Source organism: Paramormyrops kingsleyae, chromosome 20 (assembly GCF_048594095.1).
Source record: "Paramormyrops kingsleyae isolate MSU_618 chromosome 20, PKINGS_0.4, whole genome shotgun sequence".
Classification (NCBI taxonomy): domain Eukaryota; kingdom Metazoa; phylum Chordata; class Actinopteri; order Osteoglossiformes; family Mormyridae; genus Paramormyrops; species Paramormyrops kingsleyae.
This window is the reverse complement of record NC_132816.1, coordinates 2,423,118-2,446,358: the sequence shown is the minus strand read 5'-3', so window position 1 is coordinate 2,446,358 and position 23,241 is coordinate 2,423,118. Positions and strand designations below refer to the sequence as shown.

The window sequence follows — 23,241 nt, the reverse complement described above, 5'->3', positions numbered from 1 at the left end:
CATAAAGCGCTGCACTACAGTGAACCCTGCAGACAGCATTCCCCTGGAGGATGAGGGGCAGTCACATGAGTGTATGGCAGAGTCTTTGGTCTACACTAAACTGAGACCAGACTTGGAGAGCTCTCCCATTGACAATAGTGAGATGGTTTTGTTTGTGGATGGCTCGTGCTGGAGAGATGGAGACGCCTTGAAGGCAGGATTTGCTGTGGTTCAGGCTCAGGGTGATGATTTTTACACTCTCGTTTCAGAGCTGGCGTCACAGCCGTGTTCAGCTCAGTTGGCGTAGCTAAAGGCCTTGACTGCAGCATGCCGGCAAGGGCAGCATAAGACGGTTACAATCTACACAGACTCTGCATACGCTCATGGTGTATGCCATTTGTTTGGAGCAGTCTGGAAGCAGAGGGGGTTTCGCAAAAGTGACGGCTCCGCCATTCAGCATCATAATCAGATTTTGGAGTTGCATCCTAAGCGTTTGGCTATTGTTAAGTGTCAGACCCACCGCAAAGGTCGTGAGTTTGTTATTCGAGGCAATGCGGCCGCTGATGCGGCAGCCAAGGCTGCTGCGCAGGTCAGGACTGCTCGTCTTTTGCCTATGGTGACTGTGGAGCCAGACCTTACTGTTTCTTATCTGGTGGCCCTGCAGGAGCGTGCGGGCCCATACGAGGCCTCTGTGTGGTTGCAAAGGGGGGCCTCTAGGGACACAAATGGTCTGTATCACAACCATGAGGGACTTTTGGCTGCACCTCTGTCTCTGGTGAACATTTTGATAACGGATGCGCATGGTCTTGACCATTGTGCAAGGGGGGAGGTGTTACGGAAAATTAATTAAGGTTTCTGGGCACCACAGCTGCAAGCAATGGTGGATGCAAGGTTGTCAGAATGTGAGGTGTGCATTAAAATCAATGTGCGCAAAGCGGTCACGGCCCCAATGGGGCACAATTCAGTACGTGAGGGACCGTTTAGACACTTAGTGATGGACTATGTGGACATGGGAAAAACAGCATATGGAAAGCGATATATGCTTGTGATTGTGGACAGGTTCAGCAGATGGGTAGAGGCAATACTGTCCAAGGGCATGGGGGCGATGACAGTGGTGAAATTCCTGATCAGGGAGGTGATTCCGAGGTTTGGGATACCAACTGAGATGAGCTCTGATAATGGAGCTGCCTTTGTGGGGAGAGTCACTAAGTTAGTGGTTCAATAGCTGGGAATAAAACAAAGGTTGGGATGCGTGTATCACCCTCAGTCGCAGGGCATGGTGGAGAGAGTGAATGGTACACTTAAGCAGAAGCTGAATAAGATCTGTGCCACCACCAAAATGAACTGGGTGGATGCACTGCCATTAGCCTTGATGGCGTATCGGATGGAGACGCACAGGGTGACGCATCTGTCTCCGCATGAAATGTTGACAGGGAGACCAATGCTTGGATCAACTAAAGGGGCCCAACCTAGACCAGCTGGGAGATGAATTAAAGTTGTACATGAGGAGTCTAATCAAAATACACAAAGCTATTTTCAAACAGGAAAAGGAGAAAGTACAGAAAGAAGACACAGACCGGGAGGAGCCAGTCATCCTTCCAGGAGATAAAGTCTACCTGCGAGTGTTCCGGGCAAAAGTGGCACGAGCCCCGACGAGAGGGACCCTTCAAGGTGACATGAGCCACAGCCACAGCGGTGCAGGTAGAAGGGAGTAATACGTGGTACCATTTGAGGCACTGCACTAGAGTATTCAATTCAATTCAATTTTATTTATATAGCGCATTATCACAACATTACATTGTCTCAATGCGCTTTACATTTCTGCCTCGTAAGTACCCCCCAATGAGTAAGCCAAAGGCTACAGTGGCAAGGAAAAACTCCCTAAGAGGAAGAAACCTTGGGAGGAACCAGACCCAAAGGGGGAGCCCATCCTCCAGGGGCCGGCAGATGAGTCAAACAAAACAAGATGATATGACTAAGCTAATACAGGGGTTGAAATATCAGTCTTAATGCAGCGGCCGACCGGTGCAGGCACGGGGTGCTTGATGCACGATGGCAGGATTAATAGAGGCACAGCCGCAGGGAAGGATGGCGAGGCATCGCGTGAGCCAAGGGCAGGCAGGTTGGAGGGTAGTTGCCGGAGGTGGAGGTAGTAGTCTTGCAGGCAGCAGAGGCATAAATTCTTCAATGACATGGTGCTCCAGGCAGCACACCCCAGAAGGGGTGAGGGAGGAAGTAAGAAAAATAGTGTATTAGCCAGAGTTGAGGAAAACAGGCAATGCAAGCAAAATGATCGAGTGCAATATTCGTGTGGGCTCCGGCAGATCTGGCTATAGCAGCATGAGAAAGAGGGAGAGACAGGCGGGAACACAGGCATGGGCGCAGGGGAGGCAGATAGTCACTGCAAACAACACAGAGGATGCAGATGCCCTTGACTCAGATGGCCCTGGCCCATAGGGTGACCAGATAATCCATGTCAGGGAGGACACTCTGAGCTAGGACAGGAATTGTAAATTACCATTTCAATTAAACGGACCTGGATTTCACTTGAGCACTCAGCTCTTGCTGTGTGCTGATTGGACAGTCCTATAATGTATGTGCATGTGTCACTAATGCTAATGTGAAACAGCTGGATGAGTCTTTCAGTCAAGGAAACAAACCAGTCAAAGCACAAGAAGAGCTAAACTATTTAGCCGAGCACAGGAGCCTTTCAATTAGAAAGTAGTTTGTAAAACCCAAAGTAACTCAAAGTGTCCTCCCTGACATGGATTGTCTGGTCACCCTAGCCCTGGCGGAGCTCCCAGAAGAGAAGGATTTATGTAAATTTTATTTACATAAATGTAGATATATGAAGGTCCTCCCCAACTTTGTAGCTTTTAAAAAAGATTGTTTTATTTTTTATTCTTTAAAGAAGGTGAAGACCAAAAGTACCTGTAAACTTTGTAGTCTTATGTAGTTTGTAGTCTTCCGTAGATATTGTATATTGTTGAAGATGAAATAAAGGAGTTAAATTTAAAAAAAAAAAAAAAACTTTACTTAACAGAAAAGAAAAAAAAACACTCTCCCACTGACAAGTCCGGGCTGTGTGTGGAGGTCATGTGATATCTGGTACTTCCTCCATGGCGTAGTTTGCATAAGGTCATGTCCGGACTCGCTTGTGAAGATCACGTGTTTCCGGCCCTCTAGTGGAGAACCTCCTGGCAATTCTAATTATTCCGCCAGGCTGCAGCGGTCAGCAGACATTTCAATCGTGGTTTTAATCACGACTGAACAGGAAAATACTGTTTGGGGAAACAACTTTCGAGTCACTGTCAGGAGGAGGCATTTGTGGCACGGTAAGGCGTTTGTGGGGGATGGGTTCGTAGCTGTGACTGCTAATGTAGCTAGCTAGTTTCGCATTCCGCCGGGAGACATGATTTAGTTACGGAAAACATGCTTGTGTGTTTGCAGAAGTTGGTAGAGTAGTCGAATTCTGTACTCTAGTAAAAGTACGGTTACTTCATTATTTTATAAACTGAAGTCGGCGTAAAAGTAATCAACAATCTCACTACTTTAATGAGAGTAAAAGTATCTAGAAAAAAAGACTACTGGAGTAGCTTGTTGGTTTACAAAATCCGAATTGGTTATTAACAAGCTTTACAGTTGCGGACTTTTCTAATCAACAGCACAGATAAAAAATCAAATCTAAGATTAAAATATGCTCTCCAAATAAAACAAACACAAACTGTGGAAATAAAAGACCATATACCTTTTTGACAATCAAAAACAGCACGGGAAAACCACAGTATAGATAATCATTGGCTAACAGCAGAATGTTAAGTGGTTCTTAATCTTTGTATAAATACGTGGGATATATATAAAGTATTCCTAACTTTGGGCTATATATATATATTAGGGGTGGAGCCGAACCCGAATACGGTATTCGGAAAGGCACAAATAATGTTATTTACTTTAAAAAATATTTGTATTCGGGAACAAGAAAAACTTTATATCAAAAAGCTGCGTTTCCTCTTGAGACCGCAGTGCATGCCCGGATGAGTGAGTGAGTTCAGGAGTCGGGGGGGGAGTAAAAGAGGTGACTGACACAGGCTGCTCCACACAGCAACAGAGAAGGCTCGGCTGAGCGAAAAAAAGACTTAACTGTATCACTATTTTTGTACCTTAACTGGGTTCCGGAGGCAGTTTATAACTTTCGGGAAGCGGAGTTTGATCGGGAGATTATTCCATTACGCTGCATTATTGACGTCTGCAGTCAGGTGCTCTCATGTTCGCTCTGTTTACGTAGCTCTGTTAGCTCGGTAATTTAGACAATATGCTGTTGACAGAGTAACGTTAACGTTTGGTTAAAAAGGTTAAAACAATGCTTGTGTAGTTGTGTCGAATTGTATGCACTTGTAGGAGTTATATGGTACGTTTAAGTTACTCTGTCTACTGCATATCCATAATTATTATAATGGATATAATTAAAGAATACTTGCACTGTAACGTAAATTAGAAGTGCAACGCAAAAAAACTGGATTTTTACGCCTATTTTGAATTTTACTCGAATACAAATACTTTCCCCCCTCAACAAATACAAATACAGATACAAATACCGGCTGCTTTGCACACACACACACACACACACACACACACACACAGCATTTCCTGTTTTTTTTTTTATGTAAAATAAATACCATACTTGGCAAAAAATAAAATTTTTATTATATATAATAAAAAAAACCTTGTGTGCCGCTAGCACGTTTTTATTGACAATGGCAGCTGTATTTTGTATTGCATCATCTGAATAAGTAAAATTTGGGAGTCGAACTAAGATCATTGGAGCTGGTGTAAGTGAAGAAAATCGTTCCTTACCAAGTATCAAGTCTCAGGTTAAACCCAAGTTTAATCCCGTGTAAGGAAAAGCAGTAAAGATCCTCCAATGTTCTTGGTTGATCATTTGAATACAGACAGTGTTAGCAATTTATGATTGTGGGGGAGGTCAGGGAGAGATTTGGTGTTCCAGTGGGTGCCATTAGGGTGATAAGGAAGTAATTACATTTACAGTGGCTGAGCTACCATTTGCTCTAATGGGAAGTCTCCGTCCTGTCCTGCCCCTGCCTCAGGATCCTCACACTGCTGGAGGTTGCTCTTTATATGCAAATGTACTCACAACACCTACACACAGCACCTTGTTGGGGTATAAAGGGGGATCAAGAACTGTCCTTTAATTTGTATTTGAGCTGCCTTTCAATACCCAGTGTATGTCTACACTGTATTACATTATATTGTACTGTTCAATAAACCACCATTTTGCTGAAACAAGACTCTGCAAGTGGATTCCTTACACATGTGTTCCCTATCTGAGCCCAATTACATTTGCTGTCAGTTAAACTGAGTTATTCTTAGCCGGAGTAGGCTTCTTTGTCTGGTGGGACCCCGGCTTTCCCTTATGTCAAGGAATAAAGTGGACTGCGAAATACATTCACGCTGCAGTTTGAATTAGTGCTCTCATACTGTTACCCAGTGAAATCGATCTTGGGTGTGGTTTGCATGGAACATTAGGGGGAGGGGGGGGGGATGATACTGATGGGGTGGCTGAATACCACTGGTAACAGCCTTAAGTCGACAAAAGGTGAGATGCAGGAGAGTAGGCATTGCATTTTGCAGATATACTCAAGTAAGACTGCAGAATATTCACTTATTACATTGAAAGTAGATTATTTTTTCCTCAAGTTACTTGATTAAGTGTAGTGCGCCCCTACCCCCCTCTGCATATTTGACATTTTGTTACACATTTCAGGTGGGAACGTGGACTTGGTCGCCGCACAAGATAGAAAGGACTTTGGGCATGAGTTTGTCAGATGAGGTAAGGCAATTGGGGGAGAACTGGCAGCTAAAACTGAGGACAGCCTGTTATATCTGACATGGCCAGTGGGTGCAGTGGCTTTTTGGTGGTGTTGTGCCTGCTCTGTAAAGCATGAAGCAGCTTCATGAAAGGCCCTGTCCCCATGCAGGAGGATTACTCCGATATCCGGGCCTATTTCTCAGAGGCTGAATGGGTTCGGCTGCAGAGATGCGAGAAGGTGCACTACAGGAACATGAAGAGGAACCACCAAGCCATGTTGGATATGGGTAGGCCTCAGGCTCCGGCATTAGACTTGGACGAGTACCAAGAGTGCAATTGTCCGCAACTGTGTTTTCTCTAGGGTTGAATCCCATCACCCCAGTGTTCATGAGAAGAAACCGAACCAGGAGGGTGGCGGAAAGTCCGGGCGTTGACAAACGCAGCGATTCAGAGAAGTGGATTCTTCACCTTCTGAGGAGGAGCCCGGGCAACAAGGTGAGACAAGGTGAAACAGCCAGTTGGAGGGCTCCCGCTGTGACGGGTGATTTCTTCAGGCACAGCATCAGGCATTCGTCTGTGTCGTTCAAGCACAAGGCACTTTCACACTGAACTTCAGGGACCTTTGGTTTATAAGTTCCTGGGCTGTCTCGGCCAGGAACTTTTGTATCTCCAGGCCGTTTTTGTGTATGGCTTTCACAACACGCATCAGGAACTAGGACCTTTATGCTGAAGCATGGAAGGTGCAAAAAGTTTGTAAGTTTAACGTTGCACATAATCTTCATACAAAACTTTACCGCCATTCCAAAATAACGGAGGCTGGATGAGTCCTTTTAGTTAGTTGTCAGTTTATTGGGTGCTCAATCGTGATCAAAACAAGACACTGCCTTTTATTTATATTTTTGCTAATTTAACCCATGACATGTTCATGATTTTTATTAAATCTGGCCAGCAGATCGAGCTTTCATTCTCCGCAGAATAAAAAAAAATATGTAACATTGTCTTGCTAGTAAGCGATGGCAAGTTTCACTACCGGCCTTTTTTGACAAAACTATATTAGGTAGTGATAGAAATTTCTGATGCAGACGTTTGGAGATGCAAGCAAAAAATGTATTACTTGATACATAAATGGAATTATTTTTGTACCCCAATTGTGTCTGCTCAATTTTTGCTCTGCTGCATCTCATTTTCTGCACTTATTTGTAACTTCCAAGTTTGTGCTGGTGCTTGTGGTCGACCATTCAGCAAGTTAATCGCTCTAAGTGCCTCCCCAGTAGTTTGTGTTTGAGCAAATCATACTTAGTCTGGAGTAGGTACTAGAAAAGAGTTCTGGAACTGCCTCCAAAGAACTAGAATTGTGCTGCGTTCTTAGTGTAAACATGACAAAGGTAACTGGTTCCGGAAATAGTTCGAGCGATGTTGAAAGCGCCTATAGATGACCAGAACTCTAAGTAGGAGCGTTATGGATATACCCTACGGTGATGCAGTCTGCCTGAAGTCTTCATTTGTGTCTTCAGCATCCAGGAGTTTTCCAATCTGTATTCTGGTGGTCCGATCAGAACGAAACCCCTGCTGTGGGGTCAGAATCATATGCCACAGACCAGGGAAGGAGGGTCTGTTTGTGGTCAACTCAAGCTGTTGCTGGCTATGCATTACAACACACTGACTAACTGGCACAGTCTCAGTGTTTAATTTCATTTTGGTTTCAGCAGACTCCTTCCTGCAGTGAAACCAGCTGCCACACAAACCAGAAACCTTCCCAGCAGGGAGTCGAAGAGGGTAACAAAGAGGAGGGGGAATTCCTGGTATCTGAGGTTGAAGGGACTGCGAACGAGAGCCCCCAAAAGGTGAAATGGAGTGTATGTGGGTCTCTTCACAAATGTCACTTGTCCATTCAGAGGTGGTTTAATTTTTGTGTGTTAATCACAAAAGCAGCCAAATATAGGTTATGCCAGAAAAGGAAAAAAGTGCAGTTTGTGTGGCTTGAAAATGATTTTAGTTTGCTATCTGCTCCTATTTCTCTTTTAAGCAAATAGAACAGCCTGTATAAAATTATGAAGTGAACGGCTTATTCTGCCTTGTTTGGTTTTTATGGCTGAAGATGAAGGACGCAGCGGTTCAGGATGTGACTGAGGAGGAGCTGACTGGTTCTCTTTCGTTACACACTGATGAGAGGAGCAAAGAGTGTGTGAAACCTCCAAACCCAGGTGATTTTAACTTACCAGTATATGTGCAATTGTAACTACCATCAAAACTGCAATTGTTTTGGTGTATTTGGAGGCAATAGTTTGTACTTCATGTTGCCATTTCAAACCAGCAGTGTTGATGCTCTGTGCAGTTCAGTTCAGGCATGTCAGAGATTGCAGTGTGAATAGCACACTGTGAATATGAACTGCGTATGGAGTAATGAAGGCTCTTTGGAAGATATGTTTGCCTTTCTCTTTTAAACCTGTTCCATCTCAGTACTGACTGCCGTGTCTCCATCTTCCCCCAGCAAGGAGAGTGGATGAATCCTCCAAAACTTTTGCTTGCTCTCAGGATCCATTCTCCTACACTGCAGACATTGACCTGCACAGACATATCAAAATATCTCACCCCAAGGAGTATGTCAGACAGCTGAGGACTGGATCTGTCTACACAACCCAGGATTCACCAACTTCTGCTGGTCCCTGTGCCGCTCAGCCCAGTACAGACACAATCAGGACCCTGGAAGAAGCCAGTACAGACACGCTGACAGCACAACAGTGTTCCCAGGGTGAGATGACTTTCAATATAAACAGAGACTGTAAAATAAACAGGCAGCCTCACACAGAGAAGTCGTCCCACCAGTGCTACCAGTGTGGAAAGAGCTTCAAACGTTTAAAAAGCCTAAAGACACACCAGCGGATTCACACAGGGAAGAGGCCCTACCAGTGCTCCCAGTGTGGGAAGAGCTTTAGTGAGTTAGGAAACCTAAAGAAACACCAGCTGATTCACACAGGAGAGAGGCCCTACCAGTGCTCTCAGTGTGGGAAGAGCTTTATTCAGTCAGGAAACCTAAAGATCCACCAGCGGATTCACACAGGAGAGAGGCCCTACCAGTGCTCCCAGTGTGGGAAGAGCTTTAGTGAGTTAGGAACCCTAAAGAAACACCAGCGGATTCACACAGGAGAGAGGCCCTACCAGTGCTCCCAGTGTGGGAAGAGCTTTAGTGAGTTAGGAAACCTAAAGATACACCAGCTGATTCACACAGGAGAGAGGCCCTTCCAGTGCTCTCAGTGTGGGAAGAGCTTTATTCAGTCAGGAAACCTAAAGATCCACCAGCGGATTCACACAGGAGAGAGGCCCTACCAGTGCTCCCAGTGTGGGAAGAGCTTTAGTGAGTTAGGAACCCTAAAGAAACACCAGTGGATTCACACAGGAGAGAGGCCCTACCAGTGCTCCCAGTGTGGGAAGAGCTACAGTCGAATAGGAACCCTAAAGGTTCACCAGCGGATTCACACAGGAGAGAGGCCCTACCAGTGCTCCCAGTGATGATCTCGATTAGGACACATTGAGAAGCACTCACTTGACAGTTCATTATCACAGTTAGTCCAGTAAGTTGGTTCTTGAATTTTTCTGAATTGTATTTGTGAAATACCAGTATGTTGGGTCCCCCTCATTAGTCCTGTTGATGTTTAGGATTTGTTTGACAAAGATTCGGAGGTAGTGTTTTAATAGTTACAGTATATTTTGAAGGTAGACTTCGACTGCAAAGCAGTTTTATAAACTACTGAAAAATTACACAGTTGTGTATTTTACAGAAGAGGATTCGGGCCACGTGAAATAATAATCAGAGAATTCTGAGGAAGAAGTCTGAATCCTGACATTACAGTCAGAGGCTGGCTGCAGACCTCAGGCTCCATGCAAGACAAAGCAGAATACACAGAGGCCCTTTCCTTATCTAGGGCCACAAGTGCAGATGTCAGTGTTGGTGGAAAATGACCGAATTGGTAGCATTCCTGCACATTAATTGATTGTGAACATATGAAATATTTAATTTTTAGGAGGCTATATGAGTGTTATATATTGTAGTTTTATTTGAACATTGTGTAAGTATCTGAAGAAGAATTTTCATCGCATGAGCTTTTATTGTGGTGAGTTTGAGTCTTTTCTTAAAATGTTTTGAAACTTGGCATATTGAAGACAAAGGTAAGTCAATTTCTCTTTTACACAGTGTGTAAGTGTACTATGTTGGGTACAGTTTACAAAAAAGGGTTTCAATTGCATTCTTTTTAGTTACTTTTCTACAATCCATTACAAGAAAGACTAAGACTTTTTGAAAATAATCAACCAAGGTGACACAGGGCAGTGGTGGCGTAATGGTTAGGGAAGTGCACTTGTAATTGAAAGGTTGCTGGTTCGAATCCCTGACCATCAAGGTACCATCCCCAAGCACTGCTCCCTGGGTGCTGAATGGGCTCTTTGTACATCAGCTTTTGCGTTCGTGGAAATGCGGCTCACTCGTTTCCGGTCTGTAAGAAATGGCATCATTTTACACGCGAAGTTTACAGGACCTGCCAAATATTGCAATCGGCGACATTCATCGTCTTTGTAAATCCTCCTCTGATTCACCTACAAGTAAATTAGAAAAGGGCTTTAAGATGTATGCCTCTTACATCCACGGAGACGAAGGTGAGTTTTGTATTCTTTTAACTATAGCGTTAGCTATAGCTTATCATTAACATTACTCCCAGACAGTGTTAGTATATGTTATATATGTTTAACAAATCTGTTGGAGTTTTTTGAGGAAGCTACTCAGGAAGTTGATGATAAGAAGGCCTATGATGTCATCTATTTAGATTTCCAAAAGGCTTTTGATGTTGTTCCCCACAAGAGGCTCTCACTTAAACTCAAAGCGACAGGTATTTTAGGAACTGTAGCGACTTGGATTGATAACTGGTTAACGGATAGGAAGCAGCGAGTAGTTATAAGAGGCTCGATGTCACAGTGGGCCTGCGTTCATAGTGGGGTACCGCAGGGTTCAATTTTAGGACCACTTTTGTTCCTTATTTACATAAATGATATAGACACCAATATATACAGTAAACTGGTGAAATTTGCAGATGACACCAAGGTGGGTGGTGTAGCAGATACTGAACTAGCGGCTCAGCAGCTACAGCGGGATCTTAATTTAATTAGTGACTGGGCTGACACCTGGCAGATGAAATTTAACATAGACAAATGTAAGGTACTCCATGTAGGGAGCAGAAATATAAAGTACAGGTATTTTATGGGACCTACTGAAATAAAGGTAGCTGATTATGAGAAAGACCTTGGTGTGTATGTTGATGCTTCCATGTCTCATTCTCGCCAGTGCGGGGAAGCAATAAAAAAGGCCAATAGGATGTTGGGGTATATCTCCAGGTGTGTGGAGTTTAAGTCAAGGGAGGTAATGCTAAGATTATACAATTCCTTGGTGAGACCTCACCTAGAATATTGTGTACAGGTTTGGTCACCATATCTTAAAAAGGACATAGCGGCCTTAGAAAAGGTACAGCGTAGGGCCACAAGAATGATTCCTGGTCTTAGAGGAATGTCATACGAGGAAAGGTTATTTGAGCTAAATCTGTTCAGCCTCAAGCAAAGGAGACTGAGGGGGGACATGATCCAGGTCTATAAGATTCTAACAGGTTTGGATGCTGTTCAACCGAATAGTTACTTCAGCATTAGTTCAAATACAAGAACTCGTGGCCATAGGTGGAAATTAGCGGGAGAACATTTCAAACTGGATTTAAGGAAGCACTTCTTTACACAGCGTGTAGTCAGAGTATGGAATAGTCTTCCTGATAACGTAGTGCAAGCTGAATCCTTGGGTTCCTTTAAATCAGAGCTAGATAAGATTTTAACAACTCTGAGCTATTAGTTAAGTTCTCCCCAAGCGAGCTCGATGGGCCGAATGGCCTCCTCTCGTTTGTATATTTCTTATGTTCTTATGTTCTTATGTATGTGCTAATGAAGTATCTATTATCATCCCTAGTCATTCTAGTGGAGAATACCTACTTCATATGTTCTATGTGTTATAAGTACATACTGTGTTATTCTGTGTTTGCTATTCTTAGTGTCAAACAGGGACAGGGCAACAGGAAAGGTTGCTGTACGGGCATTTTGCTTCAGGTCTATGAAGAAGCACGATAAACCCCATAGTGTAAAAGTAGGGCAGCAGTGGTAATTTGTCAGAGTTCGTTTGTCAACAGTTCTAAAAGGTTTCAGTTCAAGCTGTTCAATGTTCAAATTTGTTATGCATGTGCAAAGTATGGCCACGTTCCAGTTGGCCTCTGTGTTATTCCTTTTGTTGTTCTTGCTTGTGTTTTATGGTGCATTCAAATGGTGGTGTGTTTACCGTGTTCATGAGATGAGTCCACATGATCGGCCCCCTTCTATCGTATTCACGACTTCGGATGGCAAACTTTTCTGGAAGTCAGAGCCCACGACCTCACGTACATGACTTCCCATGTCATAATCACGAGTTCCATTTGAACACAGCATTAGAATGTCATTCTAAGGATGGCACTCCATCTCATGCCAACAGTTTGTAAGCCAAATCTAACAATATGTAATGACTGAAAATGATCTGTCAACAGATAATCCTCCGAGATGCAGTTCCTGTAATTATGGTGCTCTGCAGATGCTCTACTGTCTTATACTTTGAGAGACTCACTCAGCCCTGCTCTCCAAACTACGAAAAATCATGGTGCAGGCTGATGATGTTAGCGCATGTGTATAAGCAAAAAGCCACATGAATTCCAATCTGAGCGTTCACATTCAGGTCGCATGGCCGCGAATTGGATATGCATCAGATTTAGTACCACATATGAAAGTGGCACAAATCCGATTTGAAAAGATCAGATTTGCGTCTCCACACAGCCCTGAAAAGATCAGATCTGTGTCACATTAAGGCAAAAAATCCAATTTGAGTCACTTCAGCATGGCAGTGTGAACGTAGCCATTGTTTTTAACTGCACATTGCTTGGATACATTTATTTTCTTATTTTACAAATTACTGTTTTGATAAATGTGCTTAATGTGTTTAGTACAGTATATGCTCTTCTTGTTTTATCCGGTTCATTTTGTGTTTAAATACTAACAAAAAAAAGAAAAAGGTGTAATTTTTTTGGGGCCGGGAACCAATTAATTGGTCTTCCATTATTTCTTATGGGGAAAATTCGATCAGGATTCGATCCGGAGTTCTGAATGGAGTAAGTTTGAGTTCTGAGGTACCACTGTAGCATAATTAATAAGAATAATTGTCATGTACAGTAATAATTACTTAATTTCACAGCACATCTAACATTTGTAACAGAGCTGCCTAGTTCACTAAAGCTAAACAGATTTGGAACTAAATAAATATTTATAAATATTTTTTTCTTTTTCAATAGCAAAATCTGTATGACATTAATTAGAAACTACGCACTCTGGAACAGGGGAGTTTGCGGACAGTCAGTCTAAGCTTAAGTAATCAATTTAAAGCTAAATTTTGGAGAGAAAAAAACACCAGTCGAAACTTACTGAAACTCCAGCTGCTAGAATGGTACCGTTGTTGCTTGTTCTACCCATTTTTTCTTTCGACAAAGCTAAACACTCTCCCACTATTTAGACGACTTGGAAGATTTGTTCTTTCTGTGATAATGTGAGTGAATCCCAGGAACATTTATTTTTCTCTTGTACACTGGTCAACACTTTTTGGTATACTTTGCTTAATTGTTTATCTTCACAATATGTAATACCACATTTAGAGTATCTCACCATTAAGTTTGGGGTTTTCAGAATCGTTTGCCAAGTACATTCACACATACAAGGAATTTGCTTTGGTGGTTGGTGTCAGACTTCGAGAGATGAGGTGGTTAATATATAAATATATTAGTGCTGTCAAACGATTAAAATTTTTAATCAGATTAATCACAGGATTGCTGTGGATTAATTTCGATTAATCACGATTAAATATCATTCATTTTTAGTCTATATTAATCGCATTTCATTTTGCATGAGCAAACAGACTCAAGAAAAAAGGGAATATATATGCACTTAACATGTTTATTGAACATCTTGAACACGAGTCTGATGCATTCCATCTGTCACAGAAGTGCAATACCATGGACCCATATCAAAAAGCAAGATTTTTTGCTTAGCCGGACAACTTGTAGGATTTAAGGTACCTCAGTTTAAATGGTCTTTATCTTCGTTCACTTTCAATTAGCATGAACTACTGTAAATCCGACAAATAATCCGACTAATAAAGAAATCCAATTCTAGCCCGGTTAATTGCCATTGTTAGCAATATCAGTTAACACATTACGTGCCGTGCTTTACCTATAAAACTCCATAGCAACACGTCCACAGATAAGTTGGACGGTATAGTGTCTGCGACCGATTTAATGAGCCACAGATGAGAAGTAGTGCATAAACAGTATAAAACTTACAACTTCCCCTTCTGTTGATAAAAGGCGCAGCCATCTCAGATTCTGAACTCGGGATCCTCTGTGCTGCTCCGAGATATTTCTCGGATCTCCAAGAAATGGGAATACGCATGTTGTCACTTCCGGCTTCAAAACTCGGAGTCCGACTCTTAATGTGAGTTCCCAGGGCAAATAGAACGCACCAAAACTGCCCGAAATGGGTTGACAGAGACATTTCTGGGATTTTGAGTCATTCTGCGCTGCAGATGGGTTAATTGAGTTAAATTTTAATCAGATTAATCACGATGATGGATTAATCCGCGTTAACCCGTTAATTTTGACAGCCCTAAAATATATATACATAGGTACTAATATAAATATACACTGCTCAAAAAAATTAAAGGAACGCTTATTAATCAGAGTATAGCATCAAGTAAACTAAACTTCTTGGATATTCATCTGGTCAGTTAAGTAGAAGAGGGGGTTGTTAATCAGTTTCAGCTGCTTTGGTGTTAATGAAATTAACATCAGGTGTACTAGAGGGGCAATAATGAGACGACCCCCAAAACAGGAATGGTTTAACAGGTGGGGGGCCACTGACATTTTTCCGTCCTAATCTCCTCTGACTGTTTTTTCACTAGTATTGCATTTGGCTACGGTCAGTGTCACTACTGGTAGCATCAGGCGATACCTGGACCCTACAGAGGTTGCACAGGTAGTCCGACTACTCCAGGATGGCACATATTGATGTGTCATTGTCAAAAGTTTTGCTGTGTTTCCCGCACAGTCTCAAGGGCATGGAGGAGTTCAGCCCTCTGTAGGTTGATAATTTTCATTTCCATCAAACGATGTGGCATCTTTTTTGTTCCTAACACATTACCCAGTCCATATCAGTATAGAAATCTAGCATGACTTTTTTTCCCATGGTGGCGCAGGAGGTAGTGCTATCGCTCCGCAACTGGAAGGTTGCAGGTTCGAGCCCTGGTTCCTCCTGACCCCATCAAAGTGTCCTTGAGCAAGACACTGAGCCCCAAATTGCTCCTGGTGTGCAGGTTGGCACCTTGCATGGCAGCCTCTGCCACCGGTGTATGAATGTGTGTATGGATGGGTGAATGTGAGGCATAAATTGTAAAGCACTTTGAGTACTCGTAAGAGTAGAAAAGCGCTATATAAATGCAGTCCATTTACCATTGAGATCTGTGTTTCCAAAGTGTTCCTTTAATTTTTTTGAGCAGTGTAGTTAGTGTATGTGGAACATGATACAGCAGTGAAAATATACACATATTTAAGAGAGTACATGCTTGTGCTAGGGTGGGGAAATGGTAATTAAGCGAGTGTTCCTGGCCTTATTGATGAGGCGGGCCGCGGTGGGGAAGAAACTGTTCCTATGGCGTGATATTTTGGTCCCAATGGACCGCAAACTTCTGCCAGAGGGGAGAGTCCAGAGGAGTTTGTGACCAGGGTGAGAGGAATCAGCCATAATCCTTTCTGCTCTTTTCAAAGACCAGGGGCCTCATGTATAAACGGTGCGTAAGCACGAAAATGTTGCGTACGTCCGTTTCCATGCTCACGTCGAGATGTATAAAAACAAAACTTGGCGTACCGCTACGCACATTCTCACGGCAGCTCCAGACATGGCATATGAATGTTTCTGATCGGTTTTGTAAACGGACGGCACTTAGTGGCAAGTCATTGCTACTGTGGTTTCCCTTTTTAAACTCACAATCATGACGCTGACTTTATCCAATACACCGACATTAATTATATATTGTTTACAAATGTACGGCACCTGAATTTTAATCAATTTGTAACAATAAAACGGTACAAAAAATGACCGAACTATTACAACTCCCATGGCAGCTTATGCAAGAATTAGAAGAGAGCACGCATTCAGGGATCATAGTGATTTCTTGGCCCATGATGATGACTGGCTTCTAAGTTGATTCAGATCTCCAAGAGCAATCCTTTTGGAGCTCTATGCTGAACTGGGGCCAGCATTACAAAGGCAGACGATGAGGAATGAGGATGAGGATGACGATGAGGAGACCTGACCCCAAGCCACCAAATTTCAGTATCACACAACGTATCATTTAGATGTTTTAATTCATTGGCAACATCTTACAGCATTCACGATTTCTTTTTGTGACTGCAGCACAGCTTCAGTCAGCACACGGCTGGATGGTCGCCCCCCGGTTTCTGAGGCACGGGAATGTGTGCAGCCAGCGCCCAAAGATGTGCTCGGCACAGCAGCACCAACACCGCCTGTGTCGTCCTCGGCACTGGGGGCACCTCTTGTACTATAGTCTGTAAAAATAAACAAACAGAATAAACGAATGTAACACTGCATCTGCGCCCTACTTGTTATTCATAAACATGCAAGTAATTCAAACAAGTATGGTATGAGAAACTCACTCGCGCTGACATCGGGTCCCCTTCGGGAACATCGGTGTCCCCGATCATTGCAGCAACTAGTTGCTCAAAGGGTGCGAGACCTCCGCCTGTGCTGTAAGGACTTGCGGTGAGCGGCCGCTCATTTTTTCACGTCGATTTCAATGTTCGACCACTTCTTTTTAATTTCAGAACCAACATTTATTACTGACTCCGCCAACTTTCATTTATTGCTGATGCCACTACTTAAACCACCAAATATCACTTCTCTTTTCTCGATTTCTGTTAACATAACCTCTACTTCGCACTCGCTGAAATACTTTTTTCCCACGTGGTTTATCCATTGTTGTTTAAGAAAAGCATAGAACAAAGCGGGTATTTATACAGATTTACATATGCAAATATACATAATTGTGGGTGGGTCGGGGGAGTGGCTGTGGCCTCGTTCACGTACATAAATTTCATGCTCATTGGGATTTATAAAGGGAATGTGCGTAGATTTGTGCTTACGCAAAGTTTTATGCATCTGGATTTTTTCTTTCTTACGCACATTCCTAGTTTTGTCTGTACGCCATGTTTTAGTGTGAATTCTACGCACGTCGTTATACATGAGGCCCCTGGACTCGTACAGGTCCTGTAAAGATGGAAGGTTGCAGCCGATTGTCTTTCCAGCAGAGTGAATGATGTGCTGTAGTCTGCTCTTGTCCTTTGCAGTGGCAGCAGGGTACCAGACGATGATGGAGGTAGTGAGGATGGACACAATTATGGCAGTGTAGTGCACTATCAGTCTTTGGCAGACTGAACTTCTTCAGCTGCTTCAGGAACAACATTCTCTGTTGAGCTTTTTTAGTGAGAGAACAGATGTTCATCTCCCATTTAAGGTCCTTGCTGAATGCTGATCCTGGTGCCCACAGCGGTGACTGGTGAGCCGAGCAGGAAGACGAGTAGAGTTGGGGCAGAGCAGAGAAGGATATTCCTTGAAGAGAAGGATACTGAATTCTTGCTCAACAATATTACTTTAATTGCTAAATTTTATTTACATAAATGTAGATATATGAAGGTCCTCCCCAACTTTGTAGCTTTTTAAAATGATTCCGTTTCATTTTTTAATTCTTTAAAGGTGAAGACGAAAAGTGCCTGTAAACTTTGTACTCTTATGTTTGGCCTGTTTTGCTTTACCTGTGCTGTCTCCCTTCTCGGATATTGCATTTTGTTGAAGACGAAATAAAGGAGTTTGATTAAAAAAAAAAAAAAAACGCTCTCCCACTGACAAGTCCGGCTGTGTGTGCAGGTCATGTGATATCTGGTACTGCCTCCATGGCGTAGTTTGCATAACGTCATGTCCAGACTCGTTTGTGAAGACCATGTGTTTTCGGTCCTCCTGGTGAAGGTCTGCAGCCAGATCGAGAAGGGTCTGGCTGCAGACCACCTCTGTGGGTACATCTCCTCTGAGGGAAAGGAAATGACGTAACGGAAAGAGCGTGTTTAAGGCTACAGACCTTAGACGACGAGTCGTCCATTTACACTTGCGTAGAAAGGAAGCATAAACGTATAGAGCCGTTCTGGTGACATGAGAAAAAAACTTTATTGCGTGGAACCACAAATAACACGTGGCTGTAAGATAATTTAGTGCTGTCGACATCTTTCTTAATGCGTGGACACCCATAAAAATTCTAATAAATGTAATGATACATTTATACTTTTTTTAAATGAATAACCTAGATGTGAGAAGATGCATGTTAACTTCCTAAAGGCGGTATTGCCAAGCGTATTGGATTGTTTAGTCTGTGCCGAATGGTCACTTATGGTTATCTTGTGACCACCAGTAGGCTCGATAGTAGTTTCATCAGCACAACAGGATAAAGAACTGATTTTGTGACTGGCTGGTTATATTTGAAGGTGCTTTTAATAATGATAAAAATTTAAAAGAATAACGCAACCATAATATGAAACGTAGACATAAACCCCTGGTTTCCTCAAAAGGGATTAACCCTAGTCTTGGACTAAATTTGAGTACCAATGGAGATTTACCACTGAAAAGCAAAGCAAGTCTAAGACTAGGCTTAATCCTTGTCTGCGAAACTGCCCCAAAAAGTTATTTTGAAATTTATTCACAGTAACCTCCGTGGAGTCTAGAATACTAGTTGCATGTAAGAATCATTTCATGTCTGTAGGATGTAAATAAATGTAATGTGCTAATTTTATATGGTACTAGATTCAATGTTTGACAATTTGTATTAGCCAAGAATGATTGTCTTGTGACTGACCAGACTGAACAAAATCATGATTTGTTATTTTAATGTTTTTATTTGGTATTCAATTACTAAATTCTAAAAATATATACAAAACAAGATCAAAATGTGAATTACTAAATTCTATTTACAAAAATATATACAAAAGAATATATACAACAGGTTCAAAGCTGGCCACCAGTGCTGTAAAAGCAGTCACTGCAACAGTAGCCTGCAATGCTGTCTTCAGAGTAAAACCCTTGCAGTTCATGCCTTTTTCCAGTTCCCCTGAAGCCTTCCCCATAATCTTTGCAGAAAGCTTGACTTTCGCAGCATGCAGAAATCCTGTATTATACCAAAAACAGGGGTAGAATTACTTTGTTCGGGGGGCACAGCAATGTTTGCCTTTTATCTCCTCAAATATAGGAGGACACTAAGGCATTTTCCCGTAGGTTCGGAGGGCACCAAGGCAATCAAGAATTACTGGCCAGGGCACTGATATAGCCGGACGCATGAAATATTTAGCATTCTGACATTTTCAAGGGCAATAAATGCATTAGCACCCTGTGAAATAGTGTTAGACTAGCTATTGAAAAAAAGATGCTGTTGCCTTCATTCACCTACTCATTAATGACGAAATGTTTTATGAAAAAAAACAGAACCAGCTATTGTCAGTGATAAAAACTTTAATTTAATGAACATTTTTTTTACTGAGACATTGAACACTAACATGACTAACAGAACTTCAAAATAATGCATGAGTGACCATATTCAAGCTAACTAACTTTTTAAAACTAACTAGACTGACTGTCCCGAGCCACTCAAACACTGACGCGAGCCACTCGCTAACTGTCCCACCCAGTGCTGCGAGCCACTACGAACTGTCCAGTGACAGCAGCTGCAGGACAGTACAGTTTATGCTCTAACTCCTTCTCCGTTTTCACTTCAATTCAATGCACATCTGGTATCAATTATTTCAATCTTCTATGAATTATTACAGTCTATTATAAATTTTTACAACGTCAAGTAATGACAGATCATTTCCATAACAATAGATGCGGTATGATTGGGAAAGACATGCATAACCAGTGAAATTACCTAAAAAATGTGGTTATTTTCTGGGTCTTAGAAGCAGCGGCCGTCATCTCAGCCAGCTTTCTTTTTTTCACCCGATCTTTCGTAGGCATTTTAATTGGAACTTTGTGGCCTTATAACAGGTCCTTAACAAGTTTCCTTCAAATGTGAAGAGGAGACTTTCTTCAGGTTTTTAACTTTTACATGTATTCGTTGATGTAAATCGATGATTGTTCACGTGCCAAAAATACCCCCAATACAGCCTCACTTTCAAAAGAACTTCTAAACCTTCTCACCCTCCCTATTCTATGAACATGTTGCTATTAGTTTCGGAGGGAGGTAAGCATCGGCTAGAATAGCCGCTCTGAATAATTTAACCATGGAGGCGTGGCTAACGTAAAATTATGGGATGCGCTTATCAACCCAGACATCATGGACATGGCGACAGAGAAGTGAAAGACGGAAGAACTTGTTCTTGATTTCATAAATTTATTGACTTTATTATGTTCTAAACATACACAATAGGGCACAAAGGCAACTGAGGAAGAGGGCACTGCAAGTATCTGCCGGCAAGAACTTGTAAATATTCAGGGCAGCACAGCAAATTTCTAAGGCATGGCGGCTTTTGCCGTCGATGCCGTCGATAAATTCCATCTCTGCAAAAATAAAATGTGTTACACTGTAATAAACAGATGCTATTTTCCAATGCTTTTGTGTATGCATGACATTCTCTTTTTTGCACAGGGACAATGCCACGTGTTCAGTTTTATTGTAGGTCACCATGACTCTGCCAAGACGACTGTAATGTTTTCTTTGGGTTTCATGTATGGATAGACAAATGCTGTTTGAAGATTTTTTATAAAATACCTTCACAGAAAAAGGCACATGAGTGTCTTGTGCTGTTTTTTTGTCTCTTAAGGCATCAAATCTTCCTGTCTTCACCAAATAGCTTACACTTAACCATTTCCTCAAGAACAGATGGATTTAGGAGATCTTCAGCAGCAGTGTCAGTGCAATAGTCCAAGGAACGGATATGTTCACAATCACTAAAAACCAATCCACTCCTCTGTGCTAAGAGTTGAAAGTGCCTGCACTCTTCCAACTCACAAAAAACACTGTGCACTTTTCCCCATGTTTTCTTCTGTAGATGAACAGGCACTGAAAAACCATGTCTGGCTCTTTGGACTGCAGATATGCCATTTGTAGCATCTACACAAACACTGTAGAGGTGTGATTCCAGAGTAATGTATTTTTCTGAGTGTCCATGGATTCGGCTGATGTGCGTGGACAGGTTTTTCTGAAGGACTCAGAGAACAATGGGGACACAGAACTTTCAGTGGTTTGTGTGGAGGAGGCTGTGCAGCCTCTTTGGTGCTGCTGTTAGGATTCTCTGATGGGGAAGGGATACACTGCTCCCAGGTTCTGTGTGTGCAGGAGCAGCAGAAATGGGGGGGCAGTGTCTCAGTCAAGGAAATTTCTGAGGTACTTTTTTCTTGTTCTGCACGTTGTTCTTTTACTTGAGAACATGAAGAAAGGTGACTGACCATGTTGTCCCTTCGCAGTATTGTTTTGTAACACAGTGGGCAGTGGAAATGTCCCTGGGGTCTGCACTCAAGGTTACATCTGCATATTTTGTATCCTTTGAACAGAGAACCAAGAGAAGTTAGCACTAGGGATGCTCCTTTTGACCGTTTAACCGTTAACCGAAATAATTAATTTTGACCGAATATTACTATCAGTTAAACGGTTTAAAATGTTTTTATATATATTTTAATTATTAGTAGTAGTATGAAGTTTTGTGGCATCTCAGCTGAAGATCGCTTTTCACGTTCTAAATACACTGGGTTTGAATCGGCGACTGTGATTACAGGCACACAGGCTTAGCCCACTGAGCCATGAACACAGGTACGAGCTTTGCTGCTGAAAATGGAAACATTGGCGCAAAGCTTCAGCGGCAGAGACGTATCCGTGTGCTATCTTGTAGCCGATCGGTGTAAACACTACCCAGACATGTGCTCTTGTTTTATTTCGGTTACAATGGGCGTATTCACATATTTCTTTATCCAATACTAACTGTCGGATTATCATGTTGTTATCATGCGAATAGCGCAATTTGCAAGTGGGAAGGCGATCAGAGCTGCTTCGAGACACAGACGCTTAAGTCAGTCACTCTTGTTCTTTCTATTCGTATCACGAAGCTATAAAAATATATTTAGTTTCTACCTATATATATATTTGAAAAGTAGACCGTCCAAGGTTTCTGAGGGTGTTTTTTAAATGTGTATATGATAAAACCTCGCAGAGTTATTTAAATGGTTTGGCGAAATTTCTGTCAGATCCCGCCGGCGGGACCGCCGACCCCAGAGGAATTTAATATTCTAATCTAATCAGTTAACGGTTAATGTTCGGTTAACGAACGGCGGTTGTCGGTTGGGAAAATTAATCGAAATGAGCATCCCTAGTTAGCACAGTTACAACTAATTGCGCATAGCTGTTTAAAAGTAATAAATAAAACAATAGCTTCAAAATCCGGTGAATTTTTTCGTTCACAGCCAGAGAGTAGTCTAATCCAGTACGATAGACAAACACTCCTAAATATTGGCGAACAATATGGAAAAATTGCTGTTTTAGACCCTGAGGTGACTTCGCTACTCACCCGCGAGCACATCGGTCAACGCGACCCAGCTGGAGGCAACCGGAGGACGCGTGGGCGGAGACGGGGCCGTAGGGCTGGGGCGCAAGTCAGACAAACGCCGCGGCCTACGACCACCGATGCCAAGCGTTTTCCTGGCAAACGTCCAGTCCTTGGACAACAAATTGGATGACCTCAGAGGAAGACTTCTATTCCATAGAGAGCTGAGGAACTGCTGTGTCCTCTGTTTCACGGAGACGTGGCTGACCGAGAGCATTCCAGACCATGCAGTCCAACCGGAGGGGTTCTCAATCCATCGGGCTGATCGGACATGTCGGGGAAGAAACGAAGGGGTGGCGTGTGCTTTCTTGTCAACAACTCGTGGTGCACGAACGTGGTAATTATTTCCCGTAACTGCTCTCCGGACCTCGAGTACCTGCTGATAAAGTGCCGGTCGTTCTATTTGCCGAGAGAATTCGGCATGGTGTTTCTGACGGTGGTATATATCCCACAACCAGGGAACACACAGCGCGCTCTAAGTGAACTCTACCAGCTGATCACCAGGCATGAGGATGCACAGCCAAACGGACTGTTCATTGTCTCTGGGGACTTTAACAAGGCGAATTTTAAGAGTGTGTACCCAAAATATCACCAACATGTCTCCGGCCCCACTCGGGGAAACAACACGCTCGACCACTG

At 42.7% G+C, this 23,241-nt stretch overlaps 1 protein-coding gene across 5 annotated transcripts; it reads left to right on the top strand.

The window, feature by feature from the left end:
- The first annotated feature begins 3,128 nt into the window (after positions 1-3,128).
- On the top strand, positions 3,129-21,375 carry LOC140581264 (uncharacterized). 5 transcript variants are annotated; one of them, XR_011984322.1, is made up of 8 exons: positions 3,129-3,314; positions 5,762-5,827; positions 5,976-6,093; positions 6,168-6,301; positions 7,513-7,650; positions 7,905-8,010; positions 8,298-9,378; positions 17,487-21,375. XR_011984322.1 is itself a non-coding variant. In XM_072703416.1 (7 exons), exons 2-7 carry the CDS (start codon positions 5,810-5,812, stop codon positions 9,314-9,316), a joined length of 1,530 nt encoding a protein of 509 aa, XP_072559517.1. In that variant the 5' UTR covers positions 3,129-3,314; positions 5,762-5,809; the 3' UTR covers positions 9,317-9,913. The 5 variants fall into 5 exon arrangements, 2 of the variants coding, with proteins under 2 accessions (XP_072559517.1, XP_072559516.1); XR_011984321.1 differs by having other exon boundaries at positions 16,370-21,375; XR_011984323.1 differs by lacking the exon at positions 17,487-21,375 and adding an exon at positions 9,586-9,913.
- The last annotated feature ends 1,866 nt before the right edge of the window (positions 21,376-23,241 follow it).